Source organism: Trachymyrmex cornetzi, unplaced genomic scaffold (genome assembly GCF_001594075.2).
Source record: "Trachymyrmex cornetzi isolate Tcor2-1 unplaced genomic scaffold, Tcor1.1 scaffold20, whole genome shotgun sequence".
NCBI lineage: Eukaryota > Metazoa > Arthropoda > Insecta > Hymenoptera > Formicidae > Trachymyrmex > Trachymyrmex cornetzi.
This window is the reverse complement of record NW_017296636.1, coordinates 130,169-152,877: the sequence shown is the minus strand read 5'-3', so window position 1 is coordinate 152,877 and position 22,709 is coordinate 130,169. Positions and strand designations below refer to the sequence as shown.

Sequence of the window (22,709 nt, the reverse complement as noted above, 5' to 3'; positions counted from 1 at the left end):
TTTAACTGTTTCGACAACTCTAAAAGCGTTTGAGCTGGATTCTCAAGCAATTCTTGCAGCTCGACATCTTCAAATTTTTTCGGCTGTCCTGGATGTTCTTTATCTCTCACATCAAAATCACCGTTTCGGAAGCGTTCAAACCAAACTCTACATGTTCTTTCCGATGGAGTTTTATCACCACACACTTCGGATAATAAGCGATGTGCTTCAGCTGCGGTTTTCTTGAGGTCGAAGTAGTGAAGAAGCACATGTCGGAAAAACAGCTGATCACGATTCATTTTCAATCGATTGGAAAATCTCTTTGGCGTCGAGAAATCTAACCTGTGAGGATTGAATCATTTTCAGCGATGTATAAACTACAAAAGACATGTGACTTCATCGTCGAAACTCATCAGCGTTGGAGGCAGTAGCGAGCGATAGGAATTAAGTTTAACACCTAATACATTCTATAGAATAAGTATTTGCGTCGAACTTTTGGATTTTCTTTCGAGTTAGGCAATCGAATGATCCTGTGATCGATCAAAATCAAGATTCTTTCATGCTCAACATTCGTTTTCATAATCCCGACGATTTCGACAGGTCAAATTCTATGGCAAACTTTCTCTCATACTCACACGTACATACACATGTCGCGAAACTTTCTCTATCGATCTAGCGTATTAACAAAGTTTTCTGTCAAGTCGGACGTTGAACCGGCGCCATAATCGCCGAGACGTTTATTCACCGTCGCGCGGAAACACGTGCCAACTTTTATTGGAGGAAGACCAAAAGTTTTTCCACCCCGTCAAGTGAGCCGTGATCATTAAGGAAAAAAGTCGACGGTAGAAGAAGGACGACGAAATTGCGGCATTAGCGAACTCGGTTCACTCACTCCTCCTGCTCTTTCTTCGCTTCCCCCCCACACTTCAGAATCGTCCTTTCTTCGCCCGCTACGTTGGCATTAAAGCTCAAGAGAAGTGCGACGGAGGGCGAAAACGGGGTGCAGGGCAGGGCGAAATGATGTATCACCGTAGCCGCCAAACTCTCCACCGAATTTCATTACCAAATCCCATAACCGACGTATCCCATCCCATCGCGCCGTCACTTCTTTTCCCACCCCATCTCATCCCACAATCCACCATCTTCCTTTTTCCCTTACTTTCCACGCCGTTAATTAAGCGGCTGTTGCAGGACGCGACGGACGCGTTCCCGGCGTACCTCTACCTCTACCTGTATTCCAAATTGCGTCGGCTAGAAATTATAATCCGCTTGTAGATTGAAAGCCGAGCGCGGCCGTGTTGGCGACCAACGGTTATTAAACTTTCACCCTGCGCGCGTCGTAACTGCGCGTTTTAATATTATTCACAGCGGGACTGGAAACACGCTTCGACGTCGAATTATTCGAATACAACGCGAATATATTTCAACTATAAATATATTAAAAAAAAAAATTAATTTCTATATTATATCGACTCTCTCTAACATTATAGACTTTTATTTGTAGTACCGATTAGAATAGCGTTTATGTAGCATGATATTGCATCGTTTTTTCTGCGATTTTAGAAAGCTCAGTCTATGATAAATAACGAATGTTTTCAGTAACAAAAACGGACCGATTCGCTGCATCCGCTCGCAAATAGATCAGTATATGATGCATTTGGTTACATATGGGCGCACTCGTCTGCAGCGTCGTAGGGGCCTAGCAGTTTCGCGCTTGCATCTGGAAATCTGGGGTTGAAGTTTAACTCAAGTTTACGGTCGGTGTGCGAGGTAGGATAATACGTATACGTCGGTCGCGGTGTTTTTATGGGACTTTATAGGGTCGTTTTAACATCGACGCGCGCGCTCGCGCCGCTTCGATTCCAATTCTCCGGTGATATAAAACGACACGCTCTGGATGGCGGGGTTGGCTTTTTTCCCGACTTTTTCTCCGGCACGCCGTCAGGGGTTGCTCGCATTCGGGCTCGCGATCTGCGCAAACACACACACACACACATTCTACAACAGGGGAGAAGAACGGTGAAGGGAATAAGTGGAGAGGTTCGAATGAATCTTTATCGTCGAACGTCGAGCTCCAAGTTTTCATAACGCGCTCACTCCCTGCTGGGAGCCGATTTAATTCCCCCTTTTTCTGATTTTCAGTTTGACTTGCCGGCTTAAGAGGGAGGGTCTTCGTTTACGTACGATGGATTATATATCGCGTTGGGAGTAGGAATGATTGAAAGTCTGTTTCAGTTTTATCGGTCACGAGAGCGAAGTAGAAATTGCAATTATTCGAAGTAATTTATCAAAAGTAAAAGTTTCGCAATACGTTAATTGCATTATTAATTTCTTTCGCATGATACAAAATATTTAAATTCTAATTACATTCACTATGTAATAGATAAAATTTTTGATAGAAATATTTAAGCAATTGTGTTTGAGATGATTTAAAATACATACTTTTAATCATTTTGAAAGCTCTCTATACATTTAAATAAGGGCAAGTAAAATATTAATCGGAACGTTTTCACTAGTAGGTAAAATGTAGTTCAGTCGCTCAAGGCTTAATTAACATAATTAAATCCAATCTCATTACCCGATTGGAAATGTCAATAGGCATATTTAACGCGAATCATCACGCGTCATGTAATTGTTAAATTGATTGTAACACCAGTCTGTTCAAATGTAGGGCGCGGTTTACGCGATCTTTTGTCGCCCTAAACAATTTCCTCCGTAAATAGTTTCCCCCGGAGCTCAATCGATCACTTTTGTCCTCGGCGTCGACGTAGTATGCGGCAGTTACAGTAACATCCCGAGAGCACCGAGAAGCGATTTTACGGGCGACGAACTCCAATTCACCGCCCTATGCGACAGCCACCCTCTACCGAGTTTTCGTTGCAGGTGGCAAACACTTAAAAATTCTTCCAATGTGGATTTCGCTGCACGCGAGTGTGTTGGTTTTTGTTGCCTACTGCGGATATCGTGTTGTGTAAACAGATTAGTACTACCCCGTCTGACAGGTTTATTGGATTTGTATTCTTTTCTGAAGACGTCTGTTTACATAGGATGTTTCTGCGAGAAATAATCTTCTGTTAAGGAAGTAAGTATGGGGGTGAAATGAAGTAAACATAATTCATCCCACGCAAAATGAAAAGGCAAATGTCGGTTAATGAGATATCTACAATTTAAGATATTATATAAATAAAATGGGGAAGTGAAAGCGGAGAAAGATCTTGCATAAATTTTATATCAAGAATTGACATGAATTAGTCCAATTGTATTAAGAAAGATAATAAATCTTCAGACACATTTCTTCGGCTATACTCGTCGTAGCGATTCGACGCGACCATCTCAGATCAATCCGCCGGTTCGTACCTTCTTATCGTGGCGACGATCAATAAAGTCCCGGGAAGAAGAAAGAATCCGTTCTCCCTTCGCTGGCTGTGACGATGATGACGACGACGATGATGACGAGAACGAGAATGTTACCACGACCGGGTGCGGCTGATGGTAGAGGTAGCGATGGTGGTGGATATAAAAAGAAGAAGCGTAAAAGAAGCCAGGCTATAACCCCTCTTCTGGAGGGGTTGTTGGGGGAGAACGGTGGTGGTAGACACCGAGTTGATAAGGGTTAATTTCGTACGAGAGGAAAGCGGAGCCACGGTTGCGCGCAAGCAGGGAGAGAAAGAGAGAGAGAGAGAGAGAGAGAGAGAGAAGGAGAGAGCAGAGGCAGCCTTGCGGTCCAACGACTGCGTCCGGTTGTGATTCTTGCGCCTGCCCCGGGAGTGATGTTCGTTGCCTCGGTGGAGGATCCTTATTCTTCTCTCTGTTTTTCCCTTGGGGCCACCCTTGCACCCACTTCCGTTGGTTGGTCGCGCAAGCGCATTTCGATCCCATTCTGCTCAGTCCGCATCAACGCCTTGGCGTAACGTAACGGCGTGATCTCGACGGATTTTTATGCTCGCATTGAAAAAAGTCATTTCGCGAGACTGAAGCTAGAACTCGAGAACATAGACTTACGACGTTCGTCTACCCTGTAGACATAGTTACAACAACCGACGATGCCATCAGCGTTCCTTCTTAATGATGCTGCGTCAGTGAGACCAATATGGAGTGGATCTATCCTGCAATTTTACGAATGTCACCTTTACAGGTGCAGTATTCTAGCTCGTGCGGTACTAAGTGAGAATCCTCAGGGGATTTAGAATTATTTACCTACACCTATATTAAAATTCTTTCTGCGCTGCGATAATAAATTGCATTACTCATAATTAATTTTAAGAATTTAATGTTTCAACAAAAAAATATATTTTTAATTAAGGTAATAAGAAGACAAAGACAAATAGATAGATTCATCATCGGTATAAATTGAGTTTTATAAAATTGGTCGTTTATTATGAGCAAGTTAGCAACGAATGTCTTAACGAATGTGCTTAAGTGAGTAAGGTGGCGTTTGGAAACAGCCGCAAACGACGAACTACATCTTCCAATTACTACGTCGCCCTCTTTCACCGGGGTTTAACGACGAGAACGTTTATTGCTCGAGCCATTGACTGCAGGCATTCCAAGTCGACGGGGAGACTTTACGCGTTCGCGTGAAAACCCCGGAAGCCACAAAATGGATCCAAAGATTTTACGCAAATCTACCGTTCTCCCCTTGAAAATCGGGTTAAACTGCCGTCGTCAGGACGGACAAGTTGCCTTACTGCCATCGTAGATTCATTACTATCCTCATCACCCTCCTCTTTTGCTTTCGCTTCTCGTCGTTTTCGTGCTTCTCCCTTTTCGTTGAGAATTATTCGGCTCCTCTTCCCTGCGTCAATCGGCGCGCACGGAGAATAATTATTCTCTGTAGGCTTACAGATAAAAGATCCCCTTAGCCTATTGCCCCGCTGAATATCTTATCCCTCCTGCTTTCTAACACGTCTCGTAAATCACGGTAATTCGGAAGTGTCGATGGCCCCCGCGGCGATTCTTCGTGAATATGCGGATAATAGCGTTTCAAAAGCATTATAAATGAAGTTTCGTTTCAGAGAAATCTTTCAGAAATTATTAAAATATTTTCGATTTTTGTATTTATAGGAATTTATTTTATATTTTAACATACAATAGTATTTATCAGTAACGAAAATATTATACTTTTTTCTATATTAATTTTATTAATATGTAATTTATTATTCGCCCAATAACTAATTTTAATATCTATCTTACAAAAGTTTAGTGTGTAGTTTCCAGAATTTTTCCAGATAAAAATATATGTTAATTGTACTTTAAACGTATATTTAAATTATTAATATGTTAACATTAATATTTTCTATTATTACAAATTTTTTTATTAATTTACTGTATTCTTAAAGCAATTTTTGAACAATTTTGAAGCTGTGCGCGGAAATAAAATAAATTCAAATATGTATTGATTAGAAGGAATTTTAATTAGAGAGATAAATTTATTTATAATTTGAATTATGAATCCGATTATCTGTACCTGTTGCAGAATAATAGCTTGTTGTGATAATTAATAATTTTTATTATATGAAAAATATTTAATACTACTGCTATAATATTGCTCTAATTATTTAACAAGTTAATTACATTAGCTGAATTGATATTCTGTCACGCTTCTTGATCTATTACCGACGATATTTTCATTTCGCAAAAGATGTTTTCCGGGATGATAATGAGACTGAGGAAAGGCCGACACTTTCAAAAAGCATGAGGAGTTAAAGCACGGAAATGTCGGGCTAAATACGATTTAACCTTGCGGCAGGATTTCAAATGGAACACTTGCTTCATTAAGAAGCTTGGAACGTCGTCTGAATAATAAGTGAGAAAGCCGGCGGCGCGGGATTAGGGCGAATAAGTCGTATTTTAATTTCTACAGCGCGCCGAGGACTTATCGTCTTTCACAATTGCGCTCCGAACAGGAAAAGCCTTTGTCGATTCAATTTCAAATAGATGCCGGCAAATTGAAGGTAATTGGATTCCGGTTTATTAAGAGATACTTTATTGGTGTGCGCAGATGGTCTCAGCAAGAAGAAGAAGAGGAAACTAGGAGGCATAGGCGGCATTTATTCCGGCGTCTCGGTTTCGCAACTTCTGGCACAACGGGAGAGAGCTATTGCCGCGGTTGCGGCATCTGGAGTTCAAGGTTCACCGGTGCCTAATGGATCGCAGGTAATTGAGTCGTAGTTTTAATTAAATCGCAAATTACTCGCCTCCTTTTTGAGCCAGCAATTGTGCTTTTTACTGAATGTTTGATACAATATTGAATAATATAAATTTGTATTTTACTCATTTTTTAATTTTTTAAAAAGTCAGTTCAATTGTAATACGAGTTACTAAACATCTTGTCTGGTAAACAATATATATTATTATCTTTATATCATTAACACTTATTCAAGTATTTAAATACAATTATTTTATTTTTAGGTATGGCCAATCGCGATTCCAAATCTGCAAGTCCAACAAAACGGACAACAAATCTGTCATCAATCTTTAAGTTCGCCTTCCCAGAATCATGACGTGAGCAGTTGTGCTAGAAATCCTCAGCAGAGGTTAAATCAACATAATATGTCAGGCATGCTGATGAGCAACCCGTTGATTATGAATCAACAGGGTACAAATTTTAATAATATGACTCAACAGCAACAGCAGCTTTTACAGCAGCAACATCAACAACTTATACTACAACAGCAACAGCAGCAGCAGCAGCAGCAGCAGCAGCAGCAGCTCATTCAGCAGCATATATCGCAGCAACAGCAACAATCGCAGCAGTTGTTGCCGCATCAACAACAGTTACAACATATGCAAATTTTACAAGAACAGCAGCAGCAGCAACAGAATACTGTGGTAAATCAATTAGCACAACAGCAGACTCCTCACTATATCAATCAGTTAAATCAGCAGTCATTACATATAATGCAACAACAGCAGCAGCAGCATTTAAATCAACAGCAACAGCAGCAGCAACAACAGCAACAAATGCATTTGCAGCAAATTCAAAAGCACAATATGCAACAGCAGCAGCATTTAGCTCAGGAAGTGGATCAACAACAATCGGCAAATTACAATACTCAACATTCTGTTGAGAATTATGCGCATCACATGCAGCCGTCACAAATATCAAATCAAACCGTCCTTCATCCGCAATTGCATCAACTTCACCAACATCAAATGCAACCACAACAGTCGCAACAAAGTCAACACGCTATGCAATCTCAGTCGACGGATCCCTTCCAGATGCAGATTCATCAGCAGCTACAACAGCAACAACAACAGCAACAACAGCATCAGCAACAAATGTCGCAAGTGTGCATCCAGCCGCAATATTCAAATCAACAATTGAATCATCACTCTGTAGACATTATGCAACAGCAAACAGGTTCTGCTGTCATGAGCAATATCAATACTATCGACCTTCAAAATAGGCATAACCGAACGTCGTCAGTTGATGAAGATCTAAACGCGAAACAGTTACAACAGCAGCAACAACAGCAGCAGCAACAGCAGCAGCTTTTATTACATAATCATTCTATGCAGCGACACCATGTAGTTCAAAATGGCGGTTTGCCTAATAATCCTCATGAGAATGTTCAGCGGATGTATGCTCAGAATCAAGTACAATATCCGGCACGGAATTTTGATTCTTCGAAGGGAACGAATACGGATGCCAAAATGGGACATCAACAACAGTTTCTGTCCAATCATACGGGACGAAGCCCGAATGCCAGTCACACCGTTGAGGTGCAACAATCTGGTATGGGACCAAACGGGCAGTCCGGCAATATGCATTTCAACAATAGAACACCGCCGTGGCAACAAAATCGTGCCACGGTTGCATCCCATCAGCCGTCCGTTGTCACGGTTCAAAATGTTACCTGCAATTCGTTTGACCGTGTACCACCGCTTCATCATCACATTCCACAGCCTTCCAATTGGACGGATGAGGCTGCACGGAAAAAGGCAAAGTCGAATAAAATAATAGTGAAGAAACAGCGACAGCATGGTGTCGCCGAATTGTCGAGAACGAATAACGGATTAGAACATTCGACACCGAGTCCAGTAGATGAATTTAGCGAGAACAATCAGCAAAATAACGGTCAGATAGGTTCGACATTCAACAGCAGCGGCCCTTCGTTCCTAGAGGATCCTAGCGGGTACCTCGCTCAGCAAACGGCGTTGCTAAATAGCACAATATCACGACAGACCGGTGTCAGTAGTTCCCAAGTGGGCATGTTAAACAATAACTCGAAAGCATTATCTCAGACCAGTCATGGTATGCATATGTCTACTACTTATATTCCTCAACCAAAGCCTTCCTGTATCGCCAGTCCCACGAGTACCTCGTCATTCGCTTCCGTAAAAAATCACGCAACTTCACCGGTTGTTGTACATAGCAGTATGACACCGACATCAAGCAGTGGCACGGATTCTGAGAGCAGTCCATGTCAAGGCTGTGTCACCAGTGCCGACACACAATCCTATATTCAAGATCAATATAAGCAGCAAATGCAGCGACAGTACCTGATGCATACGGATCAGCGTGAAGATCCTGTTACTTCGTCGACGTTCGGCGAGCGATATCAAACAAATAATCAACCACAAGCTGATTCCAGACCGATACAAGGTGGTACTGTGAGCACCAGTCATGGATCTCCTATCGGCACAAATAGCCCAGCTAATTCGGATACACCAGCAGCCTCGACACCTGGAATTTCGCAGCCAGCAACCCCGCAGAGTCTTATCTCATCGCAACCAGCGACACCACATAGTTACTCGCAACCGCCGACACCTCATTCACATGTCTCGGGCCAAATGCCATCGCAGACACTAACTCCACAAGCGCAACAGCAGTTGTCGCAATCCTTGATCGGTAGCATTCAAGAACAAAGATCAGAAACTCCAAGTTCTGGTACAATGAGTTCCAGTGGTATTCCACCTAGCACGTCGCCATCACAGATGTCCTCTTCTACATCAGATAATTTAACATCACAAGTGAAACGGCAAATGACTAGGCAAAATTCTCTAGATGGCTATCAACCTCATCCACACACCGTCAATACGGTCTCCAGGATACCCATAAATACTTTTAGTGGAACATCATCCGTGATAACAACTATGGCAAGCGGTCATACAGTTAGCAGTAATACGATTACGTCTGTGTTAGCTGGAAGAGCAAACACAGCCACTGTTTCCATAAACACACCATCTGCGATACCGAATCCTGCTATACCCAGTCTTCTACCGAATAAGGTACAGCACCAGGTACAATCTACGGCATTGACAAATATGCCGGGTACTCCAGTTACAACCCACTCCTCTATTCCACTTAGTCAATCTTTGACGATGAACGTGTCTAAATCACCGCTTGAAATGGTTCAGAGCGTTGTTAGTAGTATACAAGTACCTCAGACGAGCATAAACTCGTCATTGCAGCCGCAAACGCAGCACCAACAGCAACACCAACAGCAGCAGCAGCAGCAGCAGCAGCAGCAGCAGCAGCAACAGCAGCATCATCAGCAACAGCATCATCAGCAGCATCAACAGCAGCAACATCAACCACAGCAACAACAACATCCTCAAGCTAATGTTCAAGTTCATAACGTCCTCACTTCAGGTGGTATATTGAAACATCCTGCCGGATCGACGCTACCACCTGGTCATATATTGGTATCCAGCGGTGGTCAACTCATAATGGCGAGTACTGGGTCGGCTATCAATGGTGTGATGGCGCCTCCTCCACCGAAAATCATTTCTAATGCTAATTCTATGCCACCGCTGTCAGTGTCGCCGATGGTTACCAGCGTGACCGGAGCTGTCAGTCAAGTAATCCCCGCGGTGGGTGTAGCTCAACAAGTGATAGGGCAACCCACGGTGCTCGTGAATACTATTCAAACTCCAGTGTTGATTCAACCTAGCGTAATGACGATGGACAGTATAGGCCAAAACGTGCAGATACCACATCTGACGGTTGCCACCGGTAACGTCATACAAAACACTCAGTCGATTATTGACGCTAATCAGGACGTATCTAGGACGATCGGTGCCAATCAAGGCATGACGGTAAATCGACAACCAGCACTCTTATCGCCGGAATCAACGATGACCAAGAAAAAGGCGTATAAGAAACGAAAAGCGAATCCACAAACTGTGGCGTCAATGCTACACATCGCTTCGTCCCAGCAAAACGCTGGTATGTTGATGCAGTCGCAATCAAATTTCGCCCAGCAAAACTTTCAAACTCAGAGCATAGGCGGACCCATGCTCCAGGCGCTAACTATTGTGCCTGGTAAAGGTGGGGCGCCGGCGCAACTTGTAATGAATGGTCAGACCGGCGCAGCATCCGCGCAATTCAACGCTCAACAAATAATCACGAATCCTCAACCAACTCAGCAGATAAATCTTCTTCAACCGGTAAACTTATTAAATGGCGCGGCCGGGATGGTTCAAAATTTTCCCACTATTCAGCAGTTTATCGTGCCTGGTATGGGTAGCATGGTAATGTCTGCAGACGGAACGGCCACGTTATTGCAAGATACGGGTAATATTGGGATGCAGTTTCAGATACAGAACGTCAATGGCCAGAACGTATTGACGCCGGTACAAAGTCATAGTGGTATATTTAATCCGAGTCAAAGCATATTGGCCGCTGGTCCAGCCGGTATGGTCATAAGAGCGCCGCAAGCGACTGGTGGAAAGATAATTCAACAGCACAGTCCAGGAGCGCAGTTTCTTTCGCCGAATAGTGGCCAGTTCCTAGTGAATGGTACAACATCCTTCGGGAATCAACTGAGCCCGATAGTTGCCAATGTTAGTCCGAATCAGCAAGTGACATTTAACACCTCGCAAGTAAGACCGTCAAACATGCAAGGTCAGCAGGAATTCATACAGATGAATGGACAAACGCTTATGGTACCTTGCGCGACCGCACAAAACATAGCTGTCTCATCAGCGTCGAATCAACAAAATACAACTTTTGTTCAACAGAACACGACGATCGTACAGCAACAGACGACCATGGTCTCGAACAATCAGATACCAAATTTTCAAAGCGCAGCTTCTAATGGCGGACAAACTGTCGATCCTTCTTTAAATCTCGATAACCAGTCGTATATTCTGAGTTCCGGTATGATTCAGGGTAAAGCGGCGTCATCTTCTCCGAAGAGCGGTGTAAATTCCCCGTCATCCGATCAAAATGTCGAACAACAGCAATATGTGCTCGCTAGTAGTAGTACGACCGTCGTGGAAAAAACGGCTCAACAAAACGAACAGCACAGCCCGTTGATGGCGAGGCATTCTGTATCGACGCAAACCGCAGGGAACCAAACGAACGTGGCACAATCGACGATGATGCGACAAGGATCTCCTCCCGACACAACCACTCATAGTCCAGGAAACAGTCAGAGGTCTAATAGTCCGGCTGTAGACACTACTACACACGGTGCAGCATCGCCAGCGCCTCCAATTACCGCTAGACATCATTCATCGTCTACGGTAAAGAATAATTTAAAGCAAAAGTAGTTTATTCAATGATCTAAAACGTACATTTCATCTCTTGAGAAAAAAGAAAAATTTTTTTGATTTTTTATTTCATCTTTTTTATTCTTGTAGCTAAAAACAAGATTTTTGTCTCGATAAAAGAATAATCATGTTCATTAATTTCCACATCATGCGCAATTTATTTTCAGCCTATGGTTCATTGCGTATCGAGCAGCGAACCGGACTCGGGTGACACACAGGTGGCGTCGGAGGATTGGAGAATGCAGGGTATCGCCACCAAGGAAATTACGTTAAATCAACCGAGTTTGCACGGAAAGACCTACGTAGAGTCGACGGTGACAACTGGGATCCAGGTTGGTACCCACGTAGAGCAGGTCAACCGTCATCTAACTGTAATAGACATGCACCAGCCGGCTGATACGACACACCCAGAAAACACATACGCTGACTCACAGGAGCATATGGACACTTCATCACCAAATCATTCCATTAATTCAGACACAATGGACCACTCTACCGTGGAAGATCAACTAAACGTCAGTAAAGAAATGACGGACGTTTCCTATTCAGAGATCGAGGTCAATCCGTTACCAATCATAGGTCACGGTCATTACCAACCAATCCTTTATCACGGCCAGCATTATGTCCCTAATGCGAATGTTTATCGACAGCAACCTTTAGTGCCAGATCATTCTCATTACACTATGTTGCCGCAAATTAACGGCAAGTTCGACGACAAATCGTGCGTCGATAGCAATCGTATTGGTACTCAAATCGTGCAACATGTCATGGAGCAAGACGAGATCGAGCAAAATTCCGAGGAGAAATCATTGGAACGATCAAATACCGGCGTTCCTTATTGCCCGCAGAATATTGACTATTCGCAAAAATGCGTTGGCATCGGATCATCCGGCTTATATCCACATTTGTATAATTATAGGTCTGACCCTAATGGTATTGCTGTTGTTAATTACACACCTAATAAGCAAGCCTACATTAATCCATACGTTTACAATCAATTCATATATGCGCAAGAAGGCGATGATGCTGAGGAGAGTGACTCGTCGTCGGATGAATAGTCGCACCTTTCTTTTCGCGCGGGCTATAAAATTCATATTAATTTTGTAAATTGAATTCAAACGATACCAGTGGCATTATTAAATTGCGATTGGCTTATATTCGGTAATATTAAGTTTGTAATTAGTTTGTATTTAATAATTTTTACATCCGCGCTGTGGCGTGAGAGCGCATACGCTGGTTTATTCGTAGCGTTATTATTTAAATCGTATATTATTGCAATAATGTAATTGTATTATTAATCGTGTGTTGATCGGATTAATCAGGAAATTATTCCTTTTTATATAACAACGAAAAAATAAATTTTTACTGAACAGTATTTTCTGATAAAAGTTATATGATTCTGAACATAAACCTGATGAAAAATTACCTTGCAACATAAGCATGCGTAAACAAAGTTTGAGTTTGTCTCTTTTGGTATCATTATCATTTGCATGTATCGATAAATTAAATTTGTCACGTGATTTCTGCATTAAAAGCATCGGAGACAAAGACCAAAATACTATAACTTTCAAATCTTCCAAGTATTCATTTCTTTTCTTTTAATTTTGTCTTTTATCGTTATTTTTCTACTTTTTTTTGTCTAGATTAGAATTTTGCAAAATTTGCTCTTGTCTCTTGTGCTTGATCGGGAGAAATTGTAAAGTTTTTGTGGACCATGATACGGAATTTGAAAAAAAGAAAAACGATAATAGGGCGGCATTGAATGATACACTGAAATGATATAAGCATGCGATTGGTAGGTTTGTGCCTGAGTTGATCGAGTTGTATTTGACAGATCTATACGTCAGAGACATTGAAGCAAGCCGAAGGTGTGGTGAGCACGGTGAGGTGCGAGGGCAGGGAACATGCCCTCGGCCGCGGAATCAAGCGAAAGCTGGACTCCATCCATTCCATGCATTCTACTCTGCATGAAGACCAAGATGGTCAGTATTGTATGGTACTCTTAGATATTAATCATATACGAGTAGTCTCGCTTAGTAGCAAAAATATTCTACAAAAAAACTTTGATAATGATCAGCGACAAAACAAGCAGCATAGATTTATAATAATTCAAACTGTTAAAATTCTTTACAAAATAATATACTATGATTAAATATTTTCATATATTTTCATTATTTTGCTAAATATTTCGTAAGAAAGTTTCTTTGAAAGAATATTTTTTATTAGTTGCTATTTTTGTGACAGTGAGAAATGTGAAACATCGATCGTTGTTTTACTGATTCATTGGTATTGATTTTTTACTTTACTCACGAGAGAAAGACGATGCTTTCCGTTGCTCTTTGTCATTAAATAATTATCGTACGAATGTTACTATTAAGAGTGCTTTAATTATACAACTTCGCCATCAGTAGAATCAATAATTTAGAAACATCTTGTAAATTATCAAATCATTTATATTATTCAACTTTGCTTGCCGCTTTCATCGAAAATCATTTATGCCATCATTTTTTTGCACGCTGTATAGTAGTTTATTTATTAATATATTATATCGCTTATATGCATGCTTAGTAATATCATTGCATGGTGAAGTACACGCTTGCTGCATCGTAATTGCTTTGGTAATAGTTTTTTTCGCAATATTTAGAATCTTGCGCACTAGACGCAGGCGCAAGAGTGGGCTGAGAAAAGTCGCTTCCTTCCTCATATCGAGATTTTAAGCCGAAAGAATGCACCATTTTGTGCGAATTGAGCAATCGGAGTTGAGTTCTCCGAATCAGTCTTTGATATCAACTTATTCATTGTAACATCGCATTATTAACCACGTTAACAAGTCGAGGAGAGCAGGTAAGTGGCGTCAACACTAAAAGGAACAGAGACTTTTCGTTTATTACGTACAAGTCTCCAACGAATCGCTTTGCGGAAATGAAGAAATAACTATTCTGACATTTGTAAATAATGTTTTCGATGGTTTTTTTTTGCGTTTACTAATTGGTTGTCAGGTTTGTTAATACCATTATCCTCGCAATTACATTCTCATCCGAGTGGCCAAGGGGCTTAAATCATACGTTCATTTCGGAAGGGGTGTGGCTCACTACCGTGTGTTATTTCGACATACCTTGTACATATACACCCTCATGTTTTACGTACAGCAGCATGTGCATATTCCTGAGGATGGAAAATTTTTTTCCAAATTGTTCCGCAATGATTAGGAAGCATTTACAGTTAAAATAATGAAAATATAGTATGAACGATAACTCAGGTATTAGTACTGAAATGCAGTCGATTTACGTATCTACGATAGCGTAGAAAATCCAATTTTGTTCCACTATTTAATGCGGGATCGTATTCAAAATTATATAAATTACCATAAAATTTGAATTTTTTATTCCCGTACTAACGGAATTAATAATGAATGTTGATAGTGCTTGTCCGTAACTTGAAAACCTAATTCCGACAAATAGCTATTCATTCGAATGATGTGTACAGATAAAGAGATATCTTGCGAACAAATAATGGAGAAGGGAATTATAGAATGAACAATATTCATTCGACAAAATCATTGCATGTGCTCGATCCATCTGATATTTCATTCTGCCTCTGATCTCGCCTACCATTGAATGAAGCTACTAATCATTTTTAACGAGCACACACATGCGAGCAAGAAGCACATTGTTGCGATACTACTGGACAAGTAGTTGAACCATCAGTTTCGAACATTCCTCTGCGACACGCACCATAAGCATACCGGAACATTTTGCTGTTATGCGTTGCACATTTTAATCAAAATCAACAGATGTATGAGAGGGAAATTACGCGATGTTGTATACATTTACGCGTACATTTACATTCATCATGTACAATAAAGTTGAGTCATTTTTAAGCGACAAAAATTTCATCAATTATTTTGATCATGGTAAATTTGTAAATTTTATGCCAAATGCATTTATAATCAACACTGCAAGTTCAATTTTAAAATATTCGATTAATCTTTATATGTCAGAAAAGATTCAAATAAAATTAAAAAATAAGTTCTGTGCATAATAATGCATATCAGGTTCATATCGAAATCGAATTTTTAATTTTATAAACTAATAGTAAAAGAGCTTGTTTTAATAAAAGATAAAGACAGCGATATGTTATTATATTATTATATATTAGATTTCATTATTAATTAATCCATAATTTAATATTAATTATATTATTAAATTTGGTTTATTAATTAATAAATTAATATTGCAATCTTTACATTTTCAAAATTATACGACTGCGTGACATAATTTCCCATCTAATATATCTGTATAAAAGTATTTTTTTTTCGGAGATGGGCTTTCTTTATGTTATCTTCTTTTCAATATCGCGCAAATCAGCCGAGATGATTAAAGTCTGAAAAACACCGTGCCTTCTTTCGAACCTTCAGTAGCAGAGACAAAGGACGTAAACGACGGAAACCAATGGAAACTGATGGTCGGTGATCTAGTGTGGGGCGCAGCAAGAGGAAGTCCGGCCTGGCCGGGGAAAGTCGAGTCTTTGGGCCCCCCGGGTACTATGACGGTTTGGGTTCGGTGGTACGGGGGCGGGGGTGGTCGCACCCAAGTCGATGTCAAGGCTCTCAAGTCCCTCTCCGAAGGCCTCGAGACGCATCATCGCGCCCGTAAAAAGTTTAGGAAGTGAGTCAGCCACCCCGACAGGGATGAACTATTGAAAGATGAGAATCTCTTAGAGACGTCTCGTTATCTTTAATAGATATCGCGTTAACGCAAAAATATATCGAGGAAGAAACAGAATGGGAGATGCTTGAGTATATCTTTTTTTACACTTTATATTATTTTTTTTTCTTTTTCATTTGATCCTAGAGCTGTGACATAGGCACGTTAACTTATTGTTTTATTTTAGAGTTATTAAATGTTATAAAGTGGAGCACAATGTCGCTTTCCTGGGGCTGCGTAAGATGCACGTGATGTTATATGAATTTTAATTTTACATTTTGATTAAATACAATTATATATTTAAAAAAAAAATAAAGAATGGTAAGTGCTATACGAGGTAGATCTTCGAGGATTTAATACAAGATATCCATTTTTTTGTATCGCATTATGGAAATAAGAGACAGATCATATTTCACAGAATCTCTTAATAATGGGGATTCAGTTCTAATAAATCTTTTTCTTTAATAAGAAATTTCTTACTTATGATCGTGATCGTATAGCATTTATTAACAAGCCAACAGCCAATTAAATCTATCCCGCATAATTTACTGCATAGCGGTCCAATATTCTTTCTGTTAACTTGCCAAAGAATACTGATACTTTTATGTACTGGATATTACTATATTAAGTGGTTTTATTCCAATCTCAGTCATCTTTCTTCTCATTCCCCTTCCTCTTCGTAATTGTATTAAGGATGTATTACATGTATTGTCTAACAAAATGAAAAAATTATGAAAGGATTACAGATTTGAAAGTAATATAAAAAGTTTGGCGGTGATGTAGAACCTGAATCAATAATTATTTCAAAAAGTATACATGTTTTTAAAAAATAATTAAGATAAAAATGAGAAAATTTTTATTTAAACTATAAAATTGTATTGTTATAAATATTTGACCTATTAAACTATTTCATATGTATACAACATTTATTTTTATACAGAAATTAGAAAATATAAATTTCCAATTTTAGTGCATTTTTTGCCTAAACTATATACTTGATACATCCTTAAATATGTAGCTATGATTTTATAACGGTAATCGCATAAATACAAGTGTTAACAGTATTTAATCCATAAAAATTTTCCTAAAAAAAGTATAGATATATTTTTCTACATGTAACTGATATTTACGTGGTTTCTTTTTGCCAAGAAAGTATATTATAATTAATGTTTAGCTATTTATTGTCTGATAAGTGATTTATTTATGCTTGACAGAAGCTATTTAGTCGCGATTTGTTCAGCTTTTAGATCCTAATTTTTCTTGTTCTAATCGGGATCGAATCGCACGCGCGGTCGCTGGTAATCATCTATACTAACTGTACGATTTTCTCGTTCCTCCCCTATTTTTCTAGAAGTCGTAAATTGAATATGCAATTGGAAAACGCGATACAAGAGGCGATGGCGGAACTGGACAAGATGACGGAAGCCTCCAACGACCAGAAAGATACCAAAAAGTCGCCCAAGGTGACATCATTACCGGCGACAAGCTCGAAGAGTGTCGGCGTCGGAAAATCGGAGGCCAAGAGATCATCGAAGAGAGCCGTGGCCACTGTGGACCATGCCAAAACCGAACAGAAACAATGTCGGTGATCCGTGTCGATTACGGTTGTTTGATAAATATCCGCAATCAACAACTCTCGTTGCCTGTCATAAATCGCGAAGTATCGATAATCTTCGCGCAGCAATGTAATTAGTCAGCTTTTTCAGTTTAATAAATTATTAATAATTAAATAACACAATTCTACACGAAAATTACACGTCCTATAAATTTACCGATACATTTCTGTTTGCTTCAGTCGACAACTATAAATCACAATCGTGACCATACATAGTGCCCGGTTGCAATGCGGGTACAATTTAGTGCAGCTGTGATGTGGATTCTATTACATGTAACGAATCTAACACGAGAGATGAAATTGAATCTATTGGTGCAGAAATACATGATGCTACGATGCTATGTTAATATGATACGAACGATAAAAGCGTCGCTTTAAGAATCATCTTAAAACAACGCGTACTAAATCTCGGTGATTGATATGATCTGCTGCATCCGAATAGTCGGAATTCTAAAATCATTACGAGAATTTTTATCTTAGACCAAAATATTGTACAATTTTACTCCTACATGTTAAAATTGTTTCTTATAGCTTAATCAATACGCTTTGGGACATTCTGTCTCTGATCATAATCAAAAGGCTCGTCTGATAATTTTATTAAATCGAGCAAAGAATTTTCGATTACTCGGATGCAGAAGCGACGGCCATGGAAAACGTGGCATTAAACATAGAAGTGTATTGCGATAGTGGCAAGCAAGTATCCTTTCCTGTAAATTTATCAACACAAAGCCTAAGCAACCGTAGCATCTGTTGCAACATCTTTAGCGTATTCCGTTTGTAACAAATAACATCCGTTTTTAATAGAGAAAAGAAAAACGGTCAGACAAAATTGCAAATTCGAATAATCAATAGCGACATACAGGAAATACTACGGCCGATTCACCAAAAATAGGCCTACAGCATGCATTCTTAGATTATTTATAACACACATGTATGTAATCACAGAAAGTAAATAGAAAAGCAATAGTTTCTCACAGGCGTTTCTGAATTGGTAGAGAAGAAGAATTACACTTGTCAACACACAGACGAATAATTTGTCACACGATTATTTTATTCGACGAACGCTCGTCTATCGATTCCTTTATTGAAATAATACAAAGAATGGCGTTTTGAACGCAAACTTTTTATGATAATGCATATTGAACGATTTCCCGGTTACTGCGCGCGGTTTTTACAATTTACACGTGCGATTGGGAGGCATGGATGTTTCCTGAAAATATGTACTCGCCCACGTATTCGGGCGATCGTATAGGCAAACGTGTATAGTTTTAAAAAGATATTTTTGCGAACGAACCTTCATTACACTATCCGTAGAGAATAATGCATTTTTTTAGAAAGCTATACACAGTGGATTATTGTTTTACTGTGACGATGTCGTGCTACAGGCTCGTTGAACCATTTTAAACTTATATGCGTCCACAGGACGCTTTTGATCTGCGCGATCATTTTCTTAAACAATGTTCCTCGAACAACGTTAACCTGGAACACGCTGCGACTGAATAATTCATGATTTAGTATACGGTGGCGAAGCGATCGCAAACCGCTGCAAAGTTTGGCATCCGGTGTTTTTAACGACTAACATAAGTGATTGTTCTTTAATGACGTTTTAAATTAGCTTAGATTTTTTCAGAACGTACAACAAATTTTAAAATTCCTAGATTCTTTTGAAAAGTCATATAGTTTTAATCAAATAAATGCAAGTCAAATAAAATTTTGTGGTAAGAGTTAAAATATGCTATCGATTTAGAATTTCTTGGGAAAAAGTGGCTCTGAAATAAATATTCGGTTATGTTTCGTCTCTAAGAAATATTATGTAATTGTATTCAATTGCGTGATGCCGCATTAATTTGGCTATATTTCTGTAAAGTCTGTTCCCACAAATGTTAAATTAACTTCAATCTCGGTTCAACTTACTTTTTCTAGTTTTAAGAATTAAAATGAAGAATGAGTTGAATCAAAATTAAAATTAATTTACATTTGTGGAAATGAGATTAAAGCGCATATATATGTGCAAAATTTATGCATAATTTCAAAAATAAAAACAATCGTTTTTTACGACGAACAGCGAATTCGAAGGTATGTTAAAAGATCTCGAATTTACATTTACAATAACGAGATAACTTCGGCGTGTTCGGAAATATTATGATAGACAATAAAAAAGATGCAAGTATCAAAAAAGATCGTGCGATTCTTGATTTTACATTTTCCGCGACTAACGATCTGGATTTCTTTGAGGAACGCATTAATTATCGCGTATGATCGGTGTTGAAAAATTTCGCTATAAATGCACCGGTTGCGTAATACTTAACTATACGGGTCCGCGTACAGATTTTTTAGTATTATATTACGGCTGTAAATATGTCAACTATGACGATAATACCGTCATAATAACGAATATAACTCAAATGTAAGGAAGGCCAACATAAAGCAACTAGTTTACATATGGTTAAATTATCGTTCGCAGAACCGCGTATGCGACGAGTCTGTAAGCGAATATTTGCTTCTGAGATTAAAACGGGGAGCTACTCTTACATATATCAAAAGATAACTGCTTGATGTCACCATATATATCTGCGGGAAACCACAGACCATTCATGAAGACGGGTTTTTCTGCAAGCGAAATCTTATCTAAACTGTACGTTTTCTGTCTTTTCGTGAAGCAGGAAGTTGCCTGAGTCATATCTTTTACTTTGTGACGCATATATAAGAACTTCGGGAGAAGATTATGAGAAAATATTTTTCAATATATTTATGAAGCTTAAATATAGAGTATTTACCTTTGCTATATCTTTTCTGTGATTTAAGGTACGTTTTATGCGACGTCATAAAACGAGAAGCATAATTAGTTAAATTTTTCCACGTCATTGTGACTTGGGCCACTTTCATCATCACAAATATCGTAGACAAGCTCGTGAATACGAGCGATTTTCCTCCCAGTACGCGTCTCTACTTAAGGACAATTATATCAAAGTAAATCAAAAGTTCGCGATATCACATATTACTTGCTAAGTTTCACAAAAAAAAAAAATTCTTCGACAGAGGAGAATCGCTTCCCGTGACACGGTTCGTAATATTTTATCATGACCAAGTGCGTTGCAATGCAACGTTTCATTTGATGAATGGCGAAAGACATATCACCGGCCGCGAATGACAATTTTTCGAAATCTGCACGTTTTCGGTGAAGTATACTGTGCAAAAATAAAAAGGAAAGAAAGAGATAATAGGGAGAATATAGCAAATTGCTAGCATCATTGTACAGAATACACACATACACACAATTACAAACACATTCACATGCATACACAACGGGACCGTTTAAAGTTAAGATATTTCTAATTTAATCCGATTTCCGTTTCGAATAATCCATAATTGAATAGCCGAGGGCTGTTTTTACAAAATTTAACAATTACAAGACGTTTCGAATTTCTCAATTTTTCTCGTTGTATAGATTAATTGTTCTGTAATTCGTGTAATTTAGTTATTGCTTGCAACATAGAATTTTTTATTTCTCAGCAACACATATATCTATTTTTCGCATGAGATAATGTTTCGACTATTGTGTTAAGTGAAAAAGTTTTCTACAATCATTTCTTCCAACAAGTGCACACTTGCGAAAGTAAGGCGGTACTGAAAGTTTATAGCGTTGTGTAGGATATTGACTTTTGTAGAAACGGTCCTCACAATTCGGCGCGTAGGTCTTCGCTAGTTCTTTCTTCTCTGGGATGTGAACCAGTTTGCTGAGAGCACTTTCTCCTCGCTCTCTCGGACATGCAACGCGAGAGTGACCGTAGTTTAAAAACCAGTGAAAAAACTTACCTCAGTGACATATACGCAAGAATCAAACGTCTTAAAAAGAATCGAGAATATATACTGTAGTGCCGATGTCCTTTGTATATTTTCCATGATATTGTAAATAGATATACATATATATATATAATATATATATATATATACACGCCTTATATATTAATAATCACGCCGTGCGATAGTCGACGGACACGATTGTTTAAAACGCGAATGTTGACGGACGGTATCAATTAGGTATACGAGCCGTCGAGCGAACGATGTCGGGCGTGTGTGGGTGTGTGTGTGTAATAATGCATCTCCAACAGCGAAAATTGTGGCTTCTAATTATTTGACACGTCGTAATGGAAAGTGAGAAGAAATACTTATAGGGCTATTTTATAAGAACATTCTTTACGGGTCGTTATATGACGTAAGTAGAGTACGTTTAATACACGCCACACGTTTTTATACAACATGAAAGTAAAAGAAAAAAAAAACGGGAGAAATAGTTCTTAAATCATGATATATGTTCTACGCGTACAACTGTGTCCTGTCTTTCAACATGCTGTCTTATTTTTACCATTTAATTCCTTCGTGTCGCGAAGAAAATTTACTTCGATCAAAAGTAATAGATTGTTTAGAAGGGCGAACTTCTTCCTCGATGGCTCAGTCAGCTTGACACCGTAAGTTTAACGAAAGGCCTACATCATTGGAAAACCCGTATGCGTCGCGTCGACTGGACGAGATGATTTTGTTAGAATATTGACGTATTACGGTGTAGTATAAGGAGTATGGTTGACGGTTTAATCGGACGGAGGACTATTTAAACTATTAGGCGCGTGCGACGAATCTTTTGGAAAATTATATATACCGATAGTTATTGGAGCGTGAGTGAGATTCACGAGATTTTCGGCAGATATTTATTGCTCTATTATTATTTATCAAAAGTAGAGTATTTACGGAGCGGTTTCGTTCGCTTGTTGTGTTTTGAGAGAAATATAACGAAGAAACGCGAGCGTGCGGGCCACTTTTTGTCCCTTGTAATGGAATGTACAGTGTGAGTATGTACGCGCGAAAAGTGTGTATATGATGAAAGAGTGTACATGCGCGAAAGAATCGTG

The 22,709-nt window shown here is 39.2% G+C and overlaps 1 protein-coding gene across 5 annotated transcripts in view; it reads left to right on the top strand.

Moving 5' to 3' along the window:
- Nucleotides 1-19,675, top strand: part of LOC108759638 (uncharacterized) — a 233,366-nt gene extending 213,691 nt beyond the window's left edge. Inside the window, exons 4-9 of one of the 5 annotated variants that reach the window (XR_001940035.1) lie at nucleotides 5,981-6,135; nucleotides 6,391-11,454; nucleotides 11,649-11,813; nucleotides 13,316-13,463; nucleotides 14,126-14,325; nucleotides 17,539-17,607. Coding sequence is in view for 4 of the 5 variants with exons in the window: in XM_018505156.1 (XP_018360658.1) it covers nucleotides 5,981-6,135; nucleotides 6,391-11,454; nucleotides 11,649-12,539 (6,110 nt within the window). In the remaining variant the exon portion in view is untranslated. Of the gene's footprint in view, nucleotides 1-5,980; nucleotides 6,136-6,390; nucleotides 11,455-11,648; nucleotides 12,825-13,315; nucleotides 13,464-14,125; nucleotides 14,326-15,898; nucleotides 16,149-17,538 lie in introns of those variants that run through there. The other 4 variants (XM_018505159.1, XM_018505157.1, XM_018505160.1 and 1 more) reach the window with 4 other exon arrangements.
- Nucleotides 19,676-22,709: the final 3,034 nt, after the last annotated feature.